The sequence below is a fragment of the Neophocaena asiaeorientalis genome, unplaced genomic scaffold, assembly GCF_003031525.2.
Source record: "Neophocaena asiaeorientalis asiaeorientalis breed wild unplaced genomic scaffold, Neophocaena_asiaeorientalis_V1.1 scaffold336, whole genome shotgun sequence".
NCBI lineage: Eukaryota > Metazoa > Chordata > Mammalia > Artiodactyla > Phocoenidae > Neophocaena > Neophocaena asiaeorientalis.
The window spans coordinates 4,376,961-4,401,457 of record NW_020174788.1 but is presented as its reverse complement, the minus strand read 5'-3'; the positions used below and the strand labels follow the sequence as shown (position 1 = coordinate 4,401,457).

Sequence of the window (24,497 nt, the reverse complement as noted above, 5' to 3'; positions counted from 1 at the left end):
AGGGAAATACAGGCAGATCTCAGAGGTACTACAGGTTCAGAAGTGAGACACATGGGGGCTTCCCTGGTGGCGCAGTGGTTGAGAATCTGCCTGCCAATGCAGGGGACGCGGATTCGAGCCCTGGTCTGGGAGGATCTCACGTGCCGCGGAGCAACCGGGCCTGTGAGCCACAATTACTGAGCCTGCGCGTCTGGAGCCTGTGCTCCGCAACAAGAGAGGCTGCGATAGTGAGATGCCCGCGCACCGCGATGAAGAGTGGCCCCCACTTGCCACAACTAGAGAAAGCCCTCGCACAGAAACGAAGACCCAACACAGCCATAAACAAATTAATTAATTAATTTTTTAAAAAAAGTGAGACACATGAATTTTTTTGGTTTCCCAGTGCATGTAAAAGTTATGTTTACACTACACTGCAATCTAATAGGTGTACAATAGCAGTGTGTCTAAAGAAAACAATGTACATACCTTAATTTCAAAAGTACGTTATTGCTAAAAAATGCTAACCGTCATCTGAGCCTTCAGTGAGTCATAGTAGTATCATCACTGTTCATAGATCACAGTAAAAAATATGAAAAATGAAGAAGTTTGAAATACTGCAAGAATTACCAAAATGTGACAGAGAGACACGAAGTGAGCTGTTGGAAAAACGGCGCCGACAGACTTGCTTGACGTAGAGTTGCCACAAACCTTCAATTTTGTAAAAAACGCAGTATCTGCGAAGCTCAGTGAAGTGAAATGCAATAAAACGAGGTTTGCCTGTAAACCTAACAAGTTAATCTAAGCCATCAGACCAAGAGGCCACTGATTGTAAGGGATGGTGAAAAGAGACACATTAGGGCTTGAATTCAGAGAAACCACCACTAGTTGTGTGATCATGGGCGGTGACAGACCCTTCTTGAGTCTCAGTTTCTACATCTGTAAAATAGGGTTACCCCTCATAGGGTGGCAGTGAAAGATGTGTGTGGGATGAGCCAGCCAAGTACCTGGGACAACTCCTGGTGCCTAGTACAGTTTGTACTAGTCTGCTGCCTCCTTGGCTTCTGGCTTCTGCTCAGGGACTCACTCTGTTTCCACTCTGGATGGAGAGCACCCGGAAGAGTCCATGTGCACAAAACTGGAGGGCTTTAGACTTTACTGAACACTTGATGGAAGCGGCAGAGGAGGGGTTTACATCACGTATGCGTTTTGCTCTGACTTTTCCCGCCACACAACGCCCAGCCTACTGGTTCCCCTTTCCGCCTTCCAAAGGTTCCCCCCAGAAATCCATTTTGTTACTGGAACGTGCCCACATGCATTTCACCCGACTTCTCCTCCCCTCTTACCCACTACCATTCGGAACAGCTTACACACACGCCTCCCCAAAGTGAATTTTCTCCCCTCCCCAGGTAGGCCACGGTGCTGACTTTTCTAGGAACACATGTATGTCAAGGGAAGATTTGCTTGCGGGGGTTGGCACGCCACCAGGAGTTATCCAGTGTTTAGGAAATTACATCAACAGCAGTGCTGCTCATGGTACCTGAGTTGCCAACCCACTTACCTGTGCTGGTCTGTAAGGTGAACCAATATGTGTTCAGTATATGACACCTGTAAGTACAAGTATTTGGCTACTTCTTTATCTTCTTGTAGCAATTCCAAGCATTTACGTATTGAAAAACATGTTACTTTATTATTTCTTATTTATATCACAGTTGGGGCATTATATAGAATTTTCCCCAATTGGGTGTTAAGCACCTTGTATTATTTATGAATTTTATTTTAAGATATTAAAGGGGACCATACAGAACAACTGTCACATAAAAGGACATTGAGTAGGATAAGGTTGAAACCCCTGAATCAGAAGGTGAGTCAGCCAGATGTTGGTGCTATGTTGGCTTTTGGTAAAGGGTTTAGGCCCAGTTCCCTTAAATCTGCTGTATCCTTGATCTTTTCCAGCTGCTTGAGACAATAGGCCCATAGATGCAAAAGCCCCCATACACACAACTTCCTGGCAGCTCTTAGGGTGAAAGGAAAGACACCTAAAATATGCTCTCTGAAGTTTCTGGTAGAAGGAAAGTGGCCATTTGGGAGTGATGACTTTCTTCTCTACCCATGTGGTGTTCCAGAGGTCTCAAATCAACACACAGGAATTCTAGTAATGACCTATCAAGGTAAGCAGGGCAATTACAATCTTGCTTATAGAACTGGACCCTGGCTACATTTTTGTACATTCTCAGAAGCCCGATAACAATAACAATTAACAACAATGGGGTGTTGTGCAAAGAGCACTAGCCTCGGGTCAGGGGCCATGGCCAAGGGCCTCAGGGTCAAGTGGTGTAGGTTCCAGACTGGGCCCTAGGTCAGGGTTTTTCACAGTGTAGTAGACTCATTGCAATGTCATGAAATCAGTTTCTGGGGTCATGACCAGCTTTTTAACAAAAGTTAAATACAAGAGGATAGAATAGAAAAAACATATCCGGGTGCATCACACCTTGTATTTCAGTTATGTATATGTGTACCAGCTCATGATGTAAAATGTACTTCTGTTTATGGGTCATAGTCAAAAGATTTGAAGGCACTGTTCTCTGACATAGGGAATCAGAATCTCCGAGGCTGCCCAGGTAAGTGTGTGAAAACCAGTTCCCCTAGGGATTCTTAGGGCTGTGGTTTGAGAAGCCTTGCTGTGAGCCTCTCAGGAGGTGCATTCGTTTGTCAGATCTTTTCTCACTTGAAGGTGAGGGTCCTGGTGGGAGGTGAAGGGGAGTCCAGGCCAGGTGGGGACCACTGTGAGTCTGAGGAGGAGGATGAGAGGACACCCATCCCCTTCGCAGTTTTGCTATAGGGTCAGGAAATTGTTCTGGATTCCTTGGAGAGCTTTAGTGTTTCTGTTATTCTAGCAGGAAACATGGGATTCTGTTTCGAATCACTTAGAGATCCTAAAACAGTCATCCCTTAGTATCCATGGGAAGATTGGTTCGAGCACCATCACCACCACCCCCTGCCCTTACAGATACCAAAATCCCTGGATGCTCAAGTCCCTTATATAAAATGGCGTAGTACTTGCATATAACCTACGCTCATCCGAACGCTTTAAGTCGTCTCTGGATTACTTATAATACCTAATACGATGTAATGCTATTGTAAATAGTTGCCACGACACAGCAAATTCAAGTTTTGCTTTTTGGAGCATTCTGGATTTTTTTTCTGAAGATTTTCAATCCGTGGTTGGTTGCATCCCCAGATGCAGAACCCTCAGGTGCAGGGGGCAGCTGTATGATCACAATTGCCTAGGTTTATTTCTCTGAGGTCACCGTCTGCATTACGTTGGACCGGTGTCCCTCAAATGTTTACACGCTTCAGAATCACTTGGAGAGCTCATTAAATTCCAGATCGACAGCCCCACTCCTCTGATTCTTTCGGTCTGGAGTGAGGCCTAAGAATTGGCATTTCTCATAAGTTCCCAGATGATGCTGTTGCAACTGGTCTGGGGATCACACTTTGAAAACCACCCTGTTAGATCAACAGAAAGGAATGTGCCCGGCAGAGTTCCTGACACACAGCAGGAGTGCAGTAAATGCTTTCTTGATTAAACCGAACTGAATTCTCCCTGGCAGAAAGACCTTCACTAAGGGATGGTTGGTTCGCTACTTTCAGCAGTGCAAGAAATGGGTCCTTGATAGTGAATTGTATGCTTTTTAAATGGGTAAATTGTATGGTATGTGAATTATATCTCAATAAATCTATTATCAAGAAGCGGGGGAGGAGGGGAAGAGGGAAGGGAAAAAAGAAAGAAATGGTTGTTTTTTCAAAAACACACATCAAAAGTGTCTGTTAATGCCTTAGAATGTGTTATAAGAGGACCCGTGTCAAAGGAGAATGTAAACGGCCTTCTAGCTGAATTCAGAGGCCCCTTTCCTCCTGGGACTCTGGGCCAGAAAAAGGATGTCTCTCCTGAAGGGCTCGTCTGCTTTCCTTTCCCAAACAATAAATGATGCCTAAATGCCTGTACGTTTCCCCTGCCAAAAACCCATCCTGGTGCAAACATAGCTTTCCTTCCTGACCTCTCTTTTCAATTTTCCTGCTATTTATATTTAACCTGTCTGCAAGTTTTCCAAGCAAGTGAAAGCCCTGGACACCCCAAAGGGTAGGAGATAGAGTTGAGGTTGTGGGATTGGAAACTGGTACCCACCTGGCAGAATGGAGAGACCAGGGACTTCGAGGGGTGGTGTAGTTTCATGGTTAATAATGCCCGCTTTGGCATCAGAAACACCTGGTCTGATTCCTGGCTGAACATAGATTGGCATAGAACTTTTCCAGGCCTCAGTTTCCCCTTGTCTAAGATAGTTCATACTGCCTGCCTTTGAGAGTTGTAAGAATGAAACGAGACAATGTGTGTAGGTAACAGTGCTTAACACTGGGCCTAGGCACACGGTAAGCACCCAGCAGAAACCATGACACTGACGGTGACGATAAAGATAAGAGGGATGATAAAGATAAGTTGTTATGTTAACAACTGTCCTTTGGCTAGAAGCACCTGAGTATCAAAATAGGACAAAGGGTTTTGCCTGATGTTGTGAACCCTGCCCACCTCCAAATGGATTGGCAGTGCCTTAGAATACAGTGACTAAGACTTACAAGTGAATAAATCAATCCTGGAAACAGATGAGCTATGACACTTTAATAGCCAGAAGCCTAGCGGAGCTGAGACGTGACAAGACCCAGAACACCTAGAAGTCCCAGAAGCCAGCCCAGGCGTGCGGAAGGCAGCCTTTCCCGCTGCGACCTCTGCACCATTGACAACACCCCTGAGGCCAGAGAACCAACAGGGATTTGTCTGGTTTGTGACTTGTTCCTTACTTCCCCCCTCCCCTTCTTCCCCCTCTCTCTCCTTCCCCTCTCCTTCCCCCTCCTCCTCTTCCCTTGGGGTCCCGTCCACGGGGCCCTCTCCCATATGCTTGGTGTCCTGCCAGCTCTAGAGACACACAGAGCTCCTTTATTTTTGGTGCCCCTCAGCAGGAGTCTGTGCAAGGCTCAGACTCTGGACTCTACTTGGGAATTAATTTGATTACACACAGCAGTAGAGCAGAGATTCTTGAATAGACTGAACCGGATTTGAGTCCTGTCTTCACCACTTACCTGGCTGGCTGTGTAACCTTGGACCAGAAACGTCTTCTGAACTTGACTTCCCTCATCTTGCAGTGAGGATGATGAGCCGTGACCTGCTTCCTTCACAGGGAAATCACATCAAATCAAATCAAATGAAACGATGGAGGAGGAAGGCGTGTGGATTCAGCGGGGATTGCAGACGCCTCTGGCCCCTCACTAGGCACGAAGGCTACACTGGCAAGCAGAGCAGTTACAGAGCTCTCCCTCCTACAGCCTAGAGTGGAGGGAAGCAAACTGAGTCAGTCCATGGGTATGGAACCGCGATCCAAGCTGAGCGGCACGAAGGGCAAGGTCCAGGGCTTCTGTGGCCATCTGCCCTAGGGACCTGCTGTGGTCTGGGAGGTCAGGAAAGGCTTTAGTGAGGAGTCGGAGGTGTGAACCAAGATCTGAAGGCTGAGCAGGAGTTAACTGGGGGGATATGTGAAGAGGCTTAGACCTCAGCAGTCCAGATAGAAGGGCCGGCTTGGATGCGGGGACAGCAGTCGTGGCTCTTTTGGTTGGCCACAGACCACAGTGGTCCAGACAAGAGACAGCAGTGGCCAGAACCGGGGCCGTGTTCTTGCTGTGTCACTGTTTCAATGCCAGTGTATGAGAACCTCTCTTCTGTCTCAGCGTCCTCAGGCTGCTGCAACGAGGCACCACAGACCAATGGATTAAAACAACAGAAGTTTAATCCCTCACAGTCCTGGAGCCTAGAAGTCTGAGATCAGGGTGTCGGCAGGGCCATGCTCTCTCTGCAGGTTCTAGGAAAGGATCCCTCCTCGCCTCTCCCTAGCAATGCTTGGTGTTTCTTGGCGTGTAGAAGCATCACTCCAGTCTCTGCCTCTGTGGTCAGTGGCTTCTCCTTGTGCGTCCAAATTTCTTCTTCTTATAAAGAATACCAGCTATTGGATTAGGGCCCACCCTAAATCAGTATGACCTCATCTCAACTTGATTACAGCTGTAAAGATGCTATTTCCAAGACCACATTCCTAGGTACTAGGACTTCAGCATACCTTTTGGGGAGGACACAGTTCAACTCTCAGCAACTCCTCTGAGTGCAACTCCTGGTGCACAGCCCACCAGGGAGAACCATCCTCTGAGTCCTAAGTGCCCTTCAGAGCAGACAGGAAGGAAAGGCTCCATTAAACACAGGAACCAGGGAGGCTGCAGTTCCTGGGGAAGTATGTGCATTTTCAGGTGGGATATACAAGGAGGACCAAGGAAGCACAGGCCTTGGGTTCTGGTCCTCACTCATACCTCAGTAGCTGAGAGACTTAAGGCAAGGCCTTCCCTTTCCTGAGCCTCAGTTTCCTCTCCAGTAACACCAGAACTGATGATACCTGCCCAGAATTGGTGATTGCAGGGAGTCCAATGAGATAATCAGCAAGAATTTCCTGAGAAGATACTGGGTGCCCAACATTGGGATAACTCACTGGGCGTGTTCCAGCTGTAATATCCTTCCATGTTAACCCCCCAGGCTTCTGCCCTCTAATGGCACGATGGTTACAGGCACAAAGTCCATCAGTGCCGATATCATCCAGTGGGCAGGGGTGGGGATGAAACGGGAGAGGCCAGCAGTGACAGTTCCCAAAGTTGAGTGATGGATCCTTGGGGCTTCATTATTCTATTCTACTTTTTAAAAAATATGTGTGAAATGATTCTTAATTTTTTTTAAAGAAGTTTAACAAAGAAGCCTACAGACTCTGGAGCCAGATTGCCTGAGTTTAAATCCAAGACCTGCCACTAACTGTGTAGACCTGGGCAAAGTTATTAATCCTCTCAGTGCCCCAGTTTCCTCATTAGTAAAAAAGGGATACCAACCTGCCTCATGGAGTGTTTGTGAAGATGCAATGCATAAATGCATGTCGGGTGCTTGGATTCATGCCTGGGAGGGAGCGTACTAAACACATGGTGACCATTATTTACAGAAATAACGGTTCCAAACATCATCGTGTTGCTGATCCAAAGTCATCACCTTCAAGGGATCACACCCTCAGCCTTGCAGATCCTCTAACCCATGACTGCCACTTGGACACTGTCTTGGTTTGGGTTTCCTGAAGCAGATCCTGAGACAGGATTTGAGTGCAAGGAGTTAGTCTGAGAGGAGATTTCAGGAAACAGAAGCAAGAGAGCGGGGAAGTGAGAAGAGGAAGGGGAGACAACCAGGAAGGGTGCCTATGTCGGGCACCACGGCAGACAGCCACGGTGACCCCACTGGGAGCCAGCACAGAGCACGTGCTCGGGGTTATCCCGCCTGAGGGGCGAGGGAGCCGGGGCGGTTGTGCACACACACGACGGCCCTCAGTCGAGGTCTACCACGTGGATGCCGAGCCCCAGGCAGCGGCAGGTGCTGGCGGGTGGGAGGCAGGCAGGCAGAGAACAAAATGCTGAAGGGGTGTGGGCAGGGTACCCAGAATCCACCTGTGAGCGCTCTGGTAAGTGCTCTTTGAACACCTGCGTAGAGCCTTACCCTGATGGGGGCTCCCCTTAGGATCAGCCTCACCGCCCCCGTTGGATGGCTCTGGCTCCTCTTGAGATTAGGGATAATAAGGGCGAGAGCAATTCTGTATTGCTGTGCCATCAGAGCAACCCCTGCGATGGGAAAGATGCGTCTGCGGCATTAGGACCGCTGCCTTCCTGCTGCTTCAGGGCAGACATCTCTCAGCCCTGGCATTTGCACGCTGAGCCAGGGTATAGCCTCAGAGTCTTTCTTAACATTGCTTTAGCTATCCATTACACACCTGTGAGCACAGGCACTTCCATGAAGTCTGTTTGCCATCCCTGCCCTAGGGCTTATGAAGGTGGGGGGAAGTCCCGGCGTGGAAAACGCCGAGCCACAGACTCACTGTATGATTCTGGGCAAGACATTTAACTTCTGGTCCTAGCCGTCCCTCTCTGGGTAGAATGGAGGGTCTGACGGAAGTGAGGCAGAGATGGGGTTTGGTGCTCTCTTACAGTCAGGCAGGGATGGGTTTTAGACCTTGGCTCCATCATTTATGAACTGTGCTCCTTGGGCAGGTGACACCACCTGCTCTGAGCCTCATGGTGTCTTTTTGTATAAAAGGGGGCCACAGTACCCCATTTGTAGTGGTGGTGTAGGCAACAGAGATTATGTGTATACAGTAGAGAGCTCCGTGTGTGAGCAGGGCCTTAGGAATTGTTCCCTGTAATTGTCATGATCAGAACCGTCATCATCTTCATCTAAAGCCCCTTCCAGCTCTAAAATTCTATGACTTTACGGACTGTCCTCATCCAAGAAGACAGCGTGGTAAAATAAGGCAACAGTCTTGATTTTGTGTAAATGTTCTTTCTAATAAGGACAGGAGGAGCATAATTGCCCCTAAATAATTGCGCCGACTTTGCCACAGGCTGTCAAAAGGCCTTAATTGGTCCATCTGTAATGACTGCGGCCATCTGCGTTTGGGGTGATTTAGCGATGGGGCTCTGCCCGAGCAGGGCCCTCAGTGATTAGAGCCGGACAGGGACATATATCTCCCTCTGTTGGGAGTAGTGGTGTGGTATAGGAGATTATCTCATCCTCGTGTTAATGACCTAGCAGTTGAACCCAGCCAAGAAGAAGCGCTGGTCACAAGACAATGACTCTGGATTTTTTTTTCTTTTCTTTAAAGATAGTGTTCCTGCCCGAACAGCAGCCTATCTGGAGCGTAATCATGCCTCTTGCTATCTTGTCTCACTGCCCAAGAAAGTCTATTTTGGAAAGATTTAGTCCTCCAATTAGGGCAAATTGATTTTTGCTCTCTACAGAGCCACTGTTCCAAAGAGAAGTGGGAAAGAGCCGGAGAAGCCATATTAATCTTTGCAAGCAAGCAAGAGGCAACCTGGAGTATTTTTCAGCCTTCCAGCCTCAGGTTGTACATGGAGTTAATCTTTCCTCTGTATATCTTTTAATTGCTCCGACTTGCAAGGTGCCAGCCAACACAACACAAAACACACCTCATCTCCACTCTTTAAGTTTCTGGAGACTTTAAATCAAGTGTCTGGAGCAGTGTTTCCCCAAGTGCACCAGCACAGAAGTGGTTAAGTGGTACCTAAGATGATCTCAGGTGGCCCAGAGACTTTGCATTAAGTAACATTGACTCATGGGGAGAGAATGCTTCCTCTTTTCAGCTCTCTTTCATTTCCTCTGATTACCTCAGATGGCAAGTCTCGGCTGGTTGCCCATATCTCCCTTCTTGACAAAGTTAACCATGTTAAAATATACGATGTGTTGTTAAAGTATACGATTCATTGGCATTTAGTACATTCATAACGTTGTGCAACCATCACCTCTGTCTAGTTTCAAAATATCTTTACCACCCCAAAAGGAAACCTCGTACTTATTAAGTACTCACTCCCTATTCCCCTCCACCCCAGTTCATGGTAATCACTGATCTCCTTTCTGTCTCTGGATTTACCTGCTCTGGAATTTGATACACATGGAACGATATAATATGTGACCTTTTGTGTCTGGCCTCCTTTACTTAATATGATGATTTCTAGGTTCATCCACATTGTGGCATGTATCAGTACTTCATTTCTTTTTTGGCTGAGTAATATCCCGTTGTATGGATATATTCCATCTTTGTTTATCTATTTATGAGGTGATGGAAATTTGGGTTCTTTTCACCATTTGGCTATTGTGAATACTGTTCCTATGAACGTTCATGTATAAGTAATCAAAAGAGTTTTTAGGGACTTCCCTGGTGGCGCAGTGGTTAAGAATCTGCCTGCCAATGCAGGGACACGGGTTCGATCCCCAGTCCGGGGAGATCCCACATGCCGTGGAGCAGCTAAGCCCATGTGCCACAACTACTGGAGCCTGTGCGCCTAGAGCCTGTGCTCTGCAACAAGAGAAGCCACCGCAGCGAGAAGCCCGCACACCACATGAAGAGCGGCCCCCACTCGCTGCAACTAGAGAAAGCCCGCACGCAGCAACAAAGACCCAATGCAGCCATAAATAAATTAATTAAGTAAAAAAAAGAACCCAAATATTTCAGAGAGAAGCAAAAACAGAAAAGCATTTTTTAGCTGTCCTGGATTCCTTGATCCTTTGCATTTCCATAAAGTTGAGGATCAGCTTGTCAATTGTCAATTTCTGCAAAGAAGCCATCTGTGATTTTTTGATCACACTGAATCTGTATATCAATGTAGGAGGTATTGCCATCTTAACAACATTAAGTCATCTGATCCATGAACATGGACTATCTTACCGTTTATTTTGGTTGTTCATTTCTTTCAACAGTGTTTTGTAGTTTTCAGTATACATTTTGTACTCACTTTGTTAAATTGTAAATGGTATTTTTACCATTTTAATTGCATTTTCAAATAGCTTTCTTATTTGCTAGTCTATAGAAATACAGTTGATTTTTAAATGCTGATCTGTATCCTGAAATCTTGCAAAGTTCTCCTGTTCTAGTTTCTTTGTAGATTTCTTAAGATTTTCTGTGTAAACAATCATGTCATCTACAATTAAAAATGCAGCTACAGGGGCTTCCCTGGTGGCCCAGTGGTTGAGAGTCCGCCTGCCGATGCAGGGGACAAGGGTTTGTGCCCCGGTCCGGGAAGGTTCCACATCGCCGCAGAGCGGCTGGGCCCGTGAGCCATGGCCGCTGAGCCTGCGCGTCCGGAGCCTGTGCTCCGCAGCGGGGAAGGCCACAACAGTGAGAGGCCCGCGTACCGCAAAAAAAAAAAAAAAATACCGCTACCTTTTTCTTTCCAATCTTTATGCCTTTTATTTCCTTGTCTTGCCAGTTGCACTGGCTAGGAATTCTAGAACAGTACTAAAGTGGAGAGAAAGTGGACAGCCTTTCTCCTGCTCTTAGGAGAAAAACATTCAATATTTCACCATTAAGTAGGATATAAACTATAGGGTTTTTCTGTAGCCATACTAGAGTTTTCATAAAGGGCTGTAACCCTGATTAAAATCAAGAGACACTAACGTTAAGGCTGGCACTTTTAGTAGAAAGAGACTGTCTTTGAGATTTATTTATAACAGCTTTTCCAGGCATGGGCCAGAAGCCAGCCTACATTAGAATAAGCAAAAAGAGGAATTGGTTGTTATGTGTAATAAGAACGTCTGCAAGTCCCTCTGTTTCAGGCACAGGGGGATCTGGAGAATCAAAATGTTATCAGGATAATGTCTGTCTCCATCTTTTCACTCTCTTTTTACGTGTTGACTTCAGTCTCAGCAGATCTTCCCACCACCTCTCATCACCTTATTTTGCTAAAGATGTCACAAGCAACTCCAGACTTAGGGCCAACCAACCTAGCAGCTCTAGTAAGAAAAAAGGGCCTCATTTTTCAATAGTTCTGAAAAAGAATTCTCAGGATTCATTGTTTGGACCAATTCAGGCCACATGTCCATCCCTGAACCAATCACTGTGGCCAAGGAAATGGAATGCCCTGATTGGTCAGGCCCAAGCCACATGCTCCTCCCCCTTGGAGATGCAGTCAAGCCCACAAGTCTGAAGGACTGAGAAGGGGAGGGGCAGTTTCCCAAAGAAAATCAGAGTACTGTTGCTAGAAAATGAGGGAATGGGTCCCAGCCAGACATAAACCACAGCTGGTAATGCCCTCGTACAGAAGGTCTCTCTGTGTTCCAGGTCTGGCACTAACACTGGACCTCTTTAAACTTCAGTTTCCCCCTTTGCAACACACAGGCGGTTATTCCTGCCCTTCTTGACCCTATCTGAAAGGTCCAATGAGACAGTGCACTGGAAAGCTCTATCTAAACTGTAAAGTGCGGTGCACATGTAAGGAAGGGGTCACAGGGATGATTACTCACCCATCTATCCATCTGTCCTCTTCTCTCTCCCTCACAGAGCACCTGAAGAAGCCACTTGAAGACTACATGGCCCTTTTCCCCAGCGTGAGGATTCTCCGAACCAAGAAACGGGAAGGGCTGATAAGGACCCGGATGCTGGGGGCCTCAGCAGCAACTGGGGATGTCATCACATTCTTGGACTCACATTGTGAAGCCAATGTCAACTGGCTCCCCCCCTTGCTTGGTAAGGGAGGCTTGCAAGGTGAGGTAGGCGGCCTGGAGTGAGCCACTGGCCTCCAGTCCTGCTTTCTGCAGGGAGTCATCTATGCTACAAGGCTTCCCTTGCCAGCTTGAGATGCACCCAGCACAATGCCAGGTGCCACGAGGGTATCAGGCCCTCAGGAGTGCTCAGAGCAACCTTAAAAGTTCTGTCCCTTCATTTTACAGAGGAGGAAGCTGAGACTCAGGGAGGGGAAGTGACTTGCCCAAAGTCATAAACCACATTAGTGTCTAGTGACATGATTGCTTCTCCCAGGTTACTTCAGGTGTTATTGGAAAGCAAGCCAAGGCTGCCTACTGCTAAGAGCCAAATTGTAGGGAACACCATCATACCAACTTAGAACAGTTATCATTCACTGCACTGCTGCTGTGAGCAGGGAACGCTGTAAGCTTTATCTTCAGCCCTCACAATACCATGCCAGGTCGAAAGTCTCCCCTTTTTATAATAGAAGAGACTGAAGTTCAGAGATTTTGAGTGACTCACTTGATCCCTTGGGCAAGAAGTGTCAAAGTCACCATCTCTCTGGTTCCAAAGTATATCTTCTTTCAGGATTCCACACTGCCTCCCTAAATTCATTTCCTCTTTGGAGAGTTTCTGACAGCTCTCAGGTAAGGGCTCCAGACAGAAGGCAGCGTGACCTAGGAGTCGTCCACATAGGCTTGTGGACAGAAGGGAGACACGAGGCCTGGCTGCTGGGCACTGAGGTGCCTCAGGGCGGGTTGAAGAACCAGGTCTGAATCCCTAGGCTCTGAGCTTTGAGGAAGGCATTGAGCTGCTGCTGACAGGTGGACGCTGAAGAGGAAATGTCCTACTGGGGCTGGGAGTCAGGTGAGGGACAGAGATGGAGGCAGATTGGGGAAGATCTGTCAATCCAGAGAGAAAAGTGAACGCCTCAAAAATGGATGGGTATGCTCTCTGTAACAGAAAGCATAGAGAGCAAAGAGGACTCGAGTTTAGGGCAAACTTGAGTGTGTATCAGAATCACCTTGAAGACTTGTTAACACACAGAGTGCTGAGCCCTGCTCCACAGTGGTTGGTTCAGGAGGTCTGGGGCGGGGCCTTAGAAACTGCATTCCTAACAGCCTCCAGGTGGTGCCAGTGCTGCTGGTTCAGGAACTATACTTCGGGGAGCACTGGTTAGGCCTCCATTCAGAAGTGAGGACAGAAAGCAAAACCCACACGGTTTAATGGGGTAACCCAGCAAGTTTGTTTCCTAACACAGATCAGCATGAAACTCTAATTACTATCAGATGATATGCTTCTGACCCCAAGGGTCCAGGATCCCACTGGGTTAGGAAAAGGATATGACCCAGATCTTCTGGTAAACTGTTTACCTAATTAAACCAAGAGATCTACATCTGCCTCTCATGACTGAAAGAGAACAAAAAAGAGAAAAGGCTTCACTGTAAGTCACCTAATTGGGACTTCCCTGGTGGTCCAGTGGTTAAGAATCTGCCTTCCTAATGCAGGGTACGAGGGTTTGATCCCTGGTTCAGGAACTAGGATCCCTCCTGCCATGGGGCAACTAAGCCCACATGTCACAACTAGAGAGCCCACATGCCACAACTACTGAACCCATGTGCTGCAACTAGAGAAGCCCATGCGCCATGACAAAAGATCCTGCACGCCGCGAGGAAGGATCCTGCGTGCCGCAACTAAGACCCAATGCAGCCAAATAAATAAAATATTTGTTTTTAATTTTAAAAAATAATAAATCATCTAATTTATAGTCCTGAAGGAACATCGCGTTTTGGGAGGGGGGGGTCATTCAGTGACTCATAAAGAGACTGAAGTGGTAGAACACGAAGCTGAGCTTGCGGTTAACAAGCCTTAAGCCTTGTGTTAACAGCCTTAACTCTGTTTCTATGGAAATATATGAGGGTAATTTTCATAATCTGCAACCATACATGGAAGAAACATTCTTCCTCTTCTTTTTCCCTTTTTCCAATAGAAATGTGAACCACTGGTGTAGATGTAAAAGTCTATCCCTGCTAATATGAACAGCTGACCGAGCCCATCACAGCTTTTGTCTCTGAAACCATGAACATGCACAGTTCACTCTGCCTTCTTTGGAGAGTAGGCATTTCTGAGCCTGAAAGGGATTCAGCTCCCCTGAAAGGAAAGCCACTGTTGTTCATCATTTTCTTCATCTCTATCACCACCATCATCACTGTCATCATCATGCCTCTGCTAGTCCCTTATCTTTTTTTGATCACAGCCCACATTTGAATGTGACTGGTAAAGCGGACAGGGCAGGCCTTATTATCCACATATTGCAAATGAGAAGACTGAAGGGCAGAGAGAATGAGGGGGATACTCACCCTTCCAGCTCCTGCTTCTGAGCTACTTTCAGCGATCCTGGGCACAAAGAATGTCAGCAGAGGGCTCGTCACGTGCTCGAGGCTAGGCTAAGCATCTTGGCCCCATCGTCCCACTTGGCCTTCACAGAGATCCCAGGAAGTAGGTGCTGTCTTCCTCCACTTTGTTGGCCAGGAAACAGAGGTTCAGAGACATCAGATAACCTTTTCCAAGGTTATACTGTTCATAGATGACAAAACCAGGGTTTGCACCTGGACATTGTGTCTTCAAGTGAGTACAGCACCGTGGAATGCTACCTCTGATGCCACCGCCTTGACCTTACACCTCCCCCAATCAGCCAGCATCCAGCAGAGCACTGTGTCCTCAACACACACCCTCTCTGGCAGGGAAATCCCTCATGTGGCCATGAATTATCAGGAAGGGTGGCCCTTTTCTAGATCTTTCCCTGGGAAGATTCTTCTGCTTCCTTAATCCCTAGGGAACATGTCCACAAGGCAGATCCAGGCTCCACCCCAAGCCCTAGGGGGGTTTTTAAACACACCCTCGGTGCTTCTGGCACTGGTGGCCCCAGATCTACACTTGGGGACACAGCAACAAAAGCACCATTTCTCAGTTTTTTGACCATGTGCCACAGAAATACATTAGACATGTCAATCCAGTACACAAATGTACACACTGATGCAGTATGACTGAAATATTTTCCAAAACTACTTTCCCTCATCACCTAGAATGCACCCTGACATTCTTTTTTGCTTCACTACAAACACACACACACACAGTTTCATGACCCACCTATGGATCGTGTCTTGCAGTTTAGCAAAAGGCAAAACTTTTCTTTGCTTTCTCTCCTGCAAGAAAAATCTGCTATAGCTTGATGAAGCCTGGGCCCTAGGCAGCTGCCAGCCTACCGTGGCCCTACCAGGCTCCCCATTCCAAGACTTGGACTTGACTCCTGGCCCAAGCACAGCCCACTTGCCCCTCATGGCAGATCATCTGCCCCAATCAGTGGCACCTCCTGGCTGTAGTCAGGGCTTCTTGGCAGGAAGCGCACTGAAGGGCAGAGAGTGAATTTTATACAATCAGCTTCTCCCTGGCTTGAAAGGGACATAGAGCCATCTAGGTTAAGACCCCCGTTTGCTATCTTGAGTCACCTTGCCTGCAGCATTCCTGCAGGGCAGAGGTCCACCAGGCCCTGCTTGCACACCTCCAGTCCTGAGGAGCTCATGGGATAGTCCGATCCCTCTTCAGCAGTTCTGACTGTTGGAAAATGTGAGCTGGACTCTCTTGCAAGGACCATTTGTTCTCTGATGGCAGCTACGAGGTGTTGGGGAGCTTCAGGGACAGGCAGTCTGCCATGAGGGGCAAGTGCTGGAGTGCTGGCTGCTGAGCCACAGGTCAAGTTTAGGACTTGGAATGGGGAGGGCCAGAACAGGGACCCTCCCAGAAGGAAGTTAATCTCTTTCCATAGCAATGCTGAGCATGACAGACACCTGTGCTCACCTTCAAGCATTACTGTATCCAGTACTCCTGCAACCAGACCCTCTTCTCCCCATTTCACAGAGGAGAATGCTGAGGCTGAGATGTCATTCATGTAGCTGGCCCAGGGCCCTCTCGTGGACGGCAGGATGGGCTGGGAGCCCTGGTCCATCTTGCTTAAAGCTTGTGCACTTTCTTCCTTAAAGATTCTCAAACTCGAGTGTTCAGAGAAATCACATGTTCAGGAAACATGTTAAAAATGTGAATAAGTTGCAGAGCAGGGTCATGCATGTAGCTGCTCTCCCATCCGGCCTCCTTAATGGGCATCTCTTGGCTTCTTCAGACCGCATTGCTCGGAACCGCAAGACCATTGTGTGCCCAATGATCGATGTGATTGACCACGACGACTTCCGGTATGAGACGCAGGCGGGGGATGCCATGCGGGGCGCCTTTGACTGGGAGATGTACTATAAGCGGATCCCGATCCCTCCAGAACTGCAGAAAGCTGACCCCAGCGACCCATTTGAGTAAGTACGAGTGACCCAGGCCGGTCCCAGTGGCTGACCCCAGGGAGCCCTCCTCAACACACACAACTCAGGATTGCCACCTCCCCCAAAAGTCCAGTGCAGGGGAGCCAGGGCAGATGTCCCCAACAGAAGCACAGTCCCTCCCAGCTCGTCACAGAGCCTTGGCTCACGGACCACCAAGCTGATCACCTCTTCCTTGCCCACCCCGAGGACTGCCAGCCCGGGGTGGCAAGCTTAGCACCCAGTTGTAATCATCGTCATCACCATTGTCGTTGTCATTGTCACCACCATTTATTGCATGCTTTCTAAGTGCCAGGCGCAGTGCCGAGCACACTACACGGTGATCTTATTTAACCTCCAACAGCATATGTAGTAAAAATTATGATCCGTGTTTTCCAAATGGGGACACTAAGGCTCCAAGAGGTTAAGCAGCCTGTCCAGGTCACACAGCTGTGAAGCGGCAAAGGCTCAGTGCCTTGCAGGCCTGTCTGCCTCTGGAGCCGACTTTCCCATCCCATGATACTCTTGGAAGTATCAGGGAAATAGCTTGTCCCATGGTGGAAGTGTGGGGTGCGGGTGTGTGGACCGGACCCGTAGCATCCTGGAATGGCAGAGCTAGCGGGAGCCTACAGGTAACGGACTCCAACCCCTTGCAGATAAGGAGACTTGGGCTCCAGGACAGGGAGGGGCTTCCCTGGGGACACAGTGGGCTAGTGGCTAAGCCAGAAACAGAGCCCAGTGCCCCTCTGGTACCCCAATCTCCAGAAGGGTCTTTCCTCCCACAGTGGGCTCGCCATCCCTGCAGCTGTCACGTGAGCCACTCCAGCTCTCCTGCCAGAGGTGTGGAAAGACCTCTGGGTACAAAGCCAAAGTCCAACCTCTCCAGCTGTATTGGTTTCCTGATTAGTTTCCTAATTGTCGCTGCAGTAATAAATTACCACAAGCTTACTGGCTTATTAAAACAACACAGGGGGGCTTCCCTGGTGGCGCAGTGGTTGAGAGTCTGCCTGCCGATGCAGGGGACACGGGTTCGTGCTGCGGAGCGGCTGTGCCGCTGAGCCTGCGCGTCCGGAGCCTGTGCTCCGCAACGGGAGAGGCCACAACAGTGAGAGGCTCGCGTACTGCAAAAAAACAAAACAAAACAACACAGGGACTTCCCTGGTGGTCCAGGGGTTGGAGCTGCGCGCTTCCACTACAGGGGGCGCGGGCTCAATCCCTGGGCGGGGAACTAAGATGCTACGTGGCGCAGCCAATAAATAAATAGATAAAATAAAACGACACAGCTTTATTCTCTTCAAGTTCTGGAGGTCAGAAGTCTGAAAGGGTCTGACTGATTTAGTGTTGGCAGTGCTGCATTTCCTCCCGGTGCCCCAGGAAAGGATCCATTTATTTTCCTTATCCATCTTCTAGAGGCTGCTCACATTCTTTGCCTCATGGCTCCCTCCATCTTCAAAGCCAGCAACATAACATCTTCCTGTCTTCCCCTCCTCCCTCTCCTTGTCTCCCCCTGCACCTCCCTCCCCCTTCCCCCTCCCAGTCTCTTGCTTCCATCATCATGTCTCCTTCTCTGACTCTGACCCCCCTGCCTCTTTCTTCACTTATAAGGACCCTTGTGATTACATTGGACCTATCCAGGTAACCCAGGATAATCTCCCCATCTCAAGATCCTTCACTTAGTTACCCTTGCAAAGGCCCTTTGCTGTGTAAGGCAGCAGAGTCACAGGTCCCGGGAATTAGGACACTGGCTTCTTTGGGAGGCCATTATTCTGTCTACCACCCCTGCCTAACCACGGCTTAGCCCCAGTGAAGTCCAGCCGCTCTGCCTCACCCTCCCCATCTGAGAAAGTGGGGCTGTTGGCGGCTCAGCCATCTTCATGGGCGCAGTTCACCCAGGGTTTCTGGGGGGCCCCTGATGCTGTGAGCCCCAGGGAAGGCTCAGAGGTAGGAAGAGGTGGGCTTGCTTGAGGAAATGGAAGGTGACCGGGGCAAGAGAGTAGCATGAGCTGAGAGTGGAGGGTGTGAGTGGATCCCCCGTGCTTCCTCAGCAGGCCAGACGTTTGTGCTCTGGTCCTGACCTCCTGTATCCTAAACATGGTCAAACACTACTATTAGAGCCCTTCTTAGGCCACAGATATGGTCTAGCCAACACCACATCGTGCAGCCAGGTCCTACCCCAGTATGGCCCAGAGTCAGCCCCCAGTTGTCCTGAATTCTTGGGAGAAGAATGCTAATAACAGGAGTAAGTAACATTTGGCCTGACATGGCAAAGCAGTTCCAGCTGACATGACTGTGCTTGATTCTCACAACATGCCCTTGAGTGTTGGTGGAACTCTCTCCACTTGACTGATGGGGATCCTGTGGTTCAGAGAAGAAACGACACTTGCCCGAGGTGACACGTAGCAGAGGCTGAGGTTAGGCAGGCTGCTCCAGAAAATGGAATCTTTGGGGTAACCAGAACCCCCTTTTATGGTTTGAATCTTTGCCATAAGCCAACTCATAGGCCCTAGATTTGAAAGGTACGTAATGGTGGGTCTTGGCCCATTCAGTCTCCTCGTTGCAGGATGAGGGAGGGGTGGGTGCAGGTCATGCAGCTGGTTAGAAGCAGAGGCCCAGCTAGTTTTGTCTGCAGTCTCAGTCTCCTCGTCTGGATATTAAAGGGGTTGGCCCAGCCCTAGAGCAGGGACTGTCAACCGTGGCTGCATGTTGCCATCACCTGGGGAGTTTATTTAAAACAAAGAATAAGTAGAAGTATAACAGATTCACTCTGTTGTACACCTGAAACTAACACAATATTGTAAACCAACTGTACCCCAATAAAAATTTTTTAAAAAGAAGAAGAACCACCCAGGCTGCCCCTGAGTCCAGTTACACTGGAGTCTCAGGGTGGGGAATTCAGGCGTCAGTTCCCAGATGATGCTGACATATGGCCAAGTTTGAGAGCCACTGGCCCAGATGCTTCCCGAGGGACTCTCCATCCTTTGTACCCTCCAGTTCCTTCCAGAAGTCTCTCTTCTGTGTTGCACTCAGACAAAACCCCAGGAACAGGCCACTGAGAAATCCTGGTCATTGTCTGCACACCTCCCCATGGTGCTCAGCAAGTGGGCACGCTGCAGGCACAGAGCCGTGTCATGATATTTGAAAGACACAGGCTTTGGTGGCAGCTCATCCACTTACTAACTACATGCCCTGGAGCAGAGCATATAGCATTTCTGAATTTCCAATTTCTCCATGTGAAAAGAGGGCTAGTAATAGGGCTTTGTGAGAGCTGGTGATGGTGAGGTGAGTGGCACACACTAGATGCTCAGAATTGTCGTTATTATTACTGTTGAACACAGCAGAAAACAGACCAGCCTAGAGGAGAGGCCTCCCTCTGGAGGTGAAGCCTCAAGCATCCAAAATGCCTCACACCTAATATCCTACCTATCCTACCACGTCCCCTGCCGCTGGCTTCCACCCAGGCTGATGTTTTTGTGCAGAGTCTTAGGTTTGATTTACCTTGAAGCACCGAGCCAGAAGCACTCTCTGGCCCTCCAAGCATCACGGCTCCAGCCAGAAAAACCGGAAACCCTACAACCTTCATAAGACAGAAGAAAGTTGATACTACTAACACCTTACTTTCCTATAGTACTGGTTACTTTCAAAACTGTACTAGCAGTGTGAGCTAGCAGGTGTAGCTCCATGTCCCTGTGTAGATGGGGAAACCGGCTCAAAGAGGTTAAATCAGCACTGTCCTATAGAAGTATCGTGCGACTCACGTATGTACTTCTGAATGTCCTCATAGCCACGTTAAAAAAAGGTAAAGGGAAGCAGATAAAATTCATTTTAGTAATGTATTTCATTTAACCCAGTATATCTAGAATATTCTCATTTTAACATGTGACCAACGCTATCAAATTATGAATGAGATCTTTTCTGTTCTTTTCTTCACATTAAGTCTGGGAAATCCACACTGCCAGCATCTCTCAGTTCAGACCAGCCACAATGCAAGTGTCAGTAAGCTGCATGTGGCCAGTGGCTCCCATACTCAGCAGCACAGGGTTCCGGGGCTAAAATCTTCACCCCAGACCCCACCACAGGTTTGGGGAGAGCTGAGGTTGCAGTGAGGATTTCCCCATTTCTGATCTGGGCTCATGAGGTCAATGTGAGGAGTAAATTCATTTTGGTAGTAATTTAGCTCAGTACAGCGCCTGGCAGATTCAAGGCCTCGGTCAGTGATCGAGGGAGTCCTTTCTAAAAGGGTCCCCTCCTGTGCTGTCAGGGCCCATCTACTGCAGGAAGCCTTGCAAGGCGTGTGGGTTAACTCACCTCTTTCCAAGTCAGTCCACTTCCCCTGAGCGTGCAGTTTCCCAAGCCAGGAGGGGCCGTGGAGGTTGCTGCTAGAATGGTTTTCCTTGGAGGGTTTGGAGTTTTCCCGGGGAGTCAGACAAGGCCACAGCCACTCAGCTTTTCACACAAAAAACACTGGTGGCCCCTCCCAGGTGCTGGCCCCACGGGAGGCGCTGTGGGGAACTTGGGCAAGACACACCCACCGCTTGATCATCTCTGCCCCCGAGCTCGTGCTTTCTCCTGGGTGCCTTCCCCTCCCCCAAGTTCCCGCTTTGTTCCTAGCCACCTCGAATGCCACCCTCTGAGCATCCTTCCTTGACTCTTGCCCCAGCTTCCCTCCTCACCCCGAAAACCTGGAGGCAGACGCTCCTCCTTTCCCGTAGCACTGGCTGCGCCTCCCAGAGGCCCTTGTTACACCCCACCTGTCTTCTGGGTCCTCCTCTCCTGAGGTGGCTGCCCTGCCATGCTGGCATTCCCTGAAGATTCTGTCTGACCCTGATTTACCTCCAAATTCTTCCAGCATCTGCTTCTCAGCTGGTACTCGATGAAGAAACGAATGAGAGAATGAATGAGCGGAGTTAATCTTATCCCAGTTTAACTGAAAGAACAGTGACTGTGGCTTCTTCCATAAACTCTCAGCAGAAAAGTAATATCTATGCTGGGATTACAGAGTGAGAATCATCAAACAATCTTACCCAAAAACACAGACTCCTAAGCTCCATTCCCCCAGAGACTGTTTTGTAGGTCTGGGGTTGGGCCCAGGAAGCTGTATGTGTTTTCATCTCTCTAAGACATTCTACAGCCTAGACAGGCTTGGAAAGACCTGATTCAGATCATTTAATCAATGGGAAGACTAGAGATTAGATATAGATATGCATATATATATGGTACAGCTACAAGGCCCACAGGGAAAAAGCACTATGATTTCATTTCACAAGTATTCTTAGGTGTTAACCACGTAAAGGATTTTTGGGTCCATTGGTTAAAATGTAGCATTTATGAAGAAGTATAGGCAAGAAGGAAGAAAGCCAGGGGCCTCACTCAGAAGGGCTTTGGATTCCCTGCTGGACAAGTGGGCTGTGTTCACAGAGTAGCGGGGAGCATCACCCCTGGGAGAACAGCAGTGCCCTAGAGCAGGATACCCAAGGAGCACACAGCCAAGACGTCCGTGTCTTCACACCAGGTTCTTCTTCCCGCAGGTCTCCTGTGATGGCCGGTGGACTGTTCGCCGTGGATCGGAAGTGGTTCTGGGAGCTGGGCGGGTACGACCCAGGCTTGGAGATATGGGGAGGGGAGCAGTATGAAATCTCGTTCAAGGTGAGCTCTCGGGAAGCCCCTTTGTCCTTGGCAGGGTGCCCGTGGCGCCTGTCCTGGCAGGCTGCCTGCTTAGCGTCTGTCTGAGCCTGGTGAACAAATCAGGAGCCGCCAGCCACTGCTTGCTGTGTGTGTGTTGGTAGGGGGTGCGGAGTGGAGGCGGCAGCATGGAGATCCTCAGGTTGCCAAAGGCTGGCCTCAGCCACAGCTCTGGCTGGTGTTTGCCTTGCATTGTCCCTTCTCAGATGACAGTGTTGGAATAAGACAGGCCTCACTTCCCCAGAGATGGTGTGTCTCCCATTGAGATGACCAGCCGACCAGCAGAGGGGAAGAGAGAGCACAACGGCCGAACAAGACACATGGGCCGGCAGGAAGCTCTGCTCTGAGAATGGTCCCCTGGCCTCACAGAAACCAACTTGTCTTTAGTGGTTCCTGGCCACCCCTCTCGAGTCTTCCCTTTGTATCTGTCTCTGCTGGAGTTTGATGTACAGAGACCAGGGGCTAAGAGCTTAAGTTGTGGGGTCAGAGAAGCCTGGGTTCCAATCCCAACTCCATCGCTCAGTTGCTGTGTGACTTTGGGCAAGTTAGATTACCTCTCTGAGCTTTCTTCCCTCATCTAAGAGAATAATCATACTACCTACTTTACAGAGCTTTTGTGAAGATTAAATGAGATAATAGCTAGAAAGTGGTTAGCACCCAACCTGGGGACACAACCAATTAATAACTGGTAGAAATTATTAAAGAGTCAGTGAAAATATATTTACTGTAACCTATTAGACCAGCCCATGTGCTGTAGAAGCTTCTGACAATGGTGATAAAGGAGGTGATGGTTACTAGTTAACTATGCAAACTTCTGAGGCCCCATTCCTCCCCTTTTTGTGGGATTTTTGTATTGATCTCAAGTGAAGAACAGAGGCTTAGTCCCTCTGAGGGGAAGGTTAGCTTGTCCTGTGGCCCTGTGGTCGGCCAGGGCCTGCTTCTAACACCCCTAGAACCCCTGGTAAGGCATATCCCCAACCCATGAGGGATGGCCAGCAGCATAACTGGGCTGAGCCCTGTGAATACGCCTGCCAAGGAACCCGGATGCCTGCCAAGTCGGGCATCAACTTCTTATGCAAAGAACCATTGTCACACACGGCAATTAAGGTTTCGGCGCTGGGGTTAGATTGCCTAGGTCAGGTCGTAGCTCTGCTACTTCATACCAGCTGTGTGATCTTGGACAAAGAATCCTTAGCCTCACTGAGCCTCAGTTTCTGCTTCCATAAAATGGGTTTAATGGTACTTTAATTCTCACAGGGTTGTTGAGAGGATTAAATAAGTCCATTCTTGTTAGGATGACTTAATAAATATCCTAAAAATTATTTTCATTATTGTCTTTGTCCTTGTGTATGCCACTGGGTGAGCAGTTCAGAACTGGGGGACATAAATTCTTGATTAGCAAGAAAACAACCTGTTATTCTACTGAAACATTATTTTGATTTGAAAGGCAGTCTATGTCCATTTTACCTTCAGACTTCTGAAGTTGTCTCCCATAAGGGGGCCAGCCCCCTAAATAAAACTAATATTAAAATCCAGGGGTGATACTAAAAATATTTAACAACAATGATGACACAAGCACCAATCAGTCAGAGCGGATGCCAGCTGTCAACAACTGTGCATCCACCCTGGTGTGCGGCAACTCAAGTGCAGCCATGATCAGAGCTGGCAGTACCCTGTGTGGAGCCCTTCACAAGTGTTGGCTTATTTAATCCTCAAAGCAACCCTAGGAGGGTGGTATCATTATTATAAACATTTCACCGGGGGGCAGGTGGAACTCAGACCCAGGTCCCACACAGTTGACACTAACAGAACCAGGACCTGAACCTAGGTCTGCCCAACTGCAAAGCCCATGCTCTCACCCGCCATGTTGTATAGGCCTCTGCAGGGACGTGAGAGCACTTGAGAGGAAAACTAGCCTAAGAGGTTGGCTGTAATCTCTTACTCTTCTTCTCAGTTTTTGCCTCCTCCTGGGGTTAACTTACTAGGATATCCTGCAGCCTCTCAATGAAATGAACTAGTAACAGTCTAAGTCAGAAATAGGTTTGCTCTCCCAGCCAACTCTGATCCATCAGTAGGAGCTGCCCCAGTTCTGTGTTAATATGTATTGCGAGGCTGTGTCTGAGCTTATCAGAAAAGGAGTGGTGATTGATTAGTGATGTCTGCCCTGGGTGCAGGTTTGGCGAGTGATGGCACATATGTCATTTATTTAGTATCCCTAGCCCATGCAATCTAATTTTCCAAATGTCACATCCTTACAGTGGAATCACATACAAGGAATCAGAAGAGTTTTAACTTCACAGTTCCTCAATCTGTCAATTAAACAAACTTA

The 24,497-nt window shown here is 48.5% G+C and overlaps 1 protein-coding gene across 4 annotated transcripts in view; it reads left to right on the top strand.

The window, feature by feature from the left end:
• Positions 1-24,497, top strand: part of GALNT10 (polypeptide N-acetylgalactosaminyltransferase 10) — a 218,662-nt gene that overhangs the window by 166,313 nt on the left and 27,852 nt on the right. For all 4 annotated transcript variants that reach the window (XM_024760163.1, XM_024760164.1, XM_024760165.1 and 1 more), the window contains 3 exons: positions 11,946-12,131; positions 16,306-16,489; positions 22,015-22,132. In XM_024760163.1, coding sequence (XP_024615931.1) covers positions 11,946-12,131; positions 16,306-16,489; positions 22,015-22,132 — 488 coding nt within the window. The remainder of the gene's footprint in view (positions 1-11,945; positions 12,132-16,305; positions 16,490-22,014; positions 22,133-24,497) is intronic.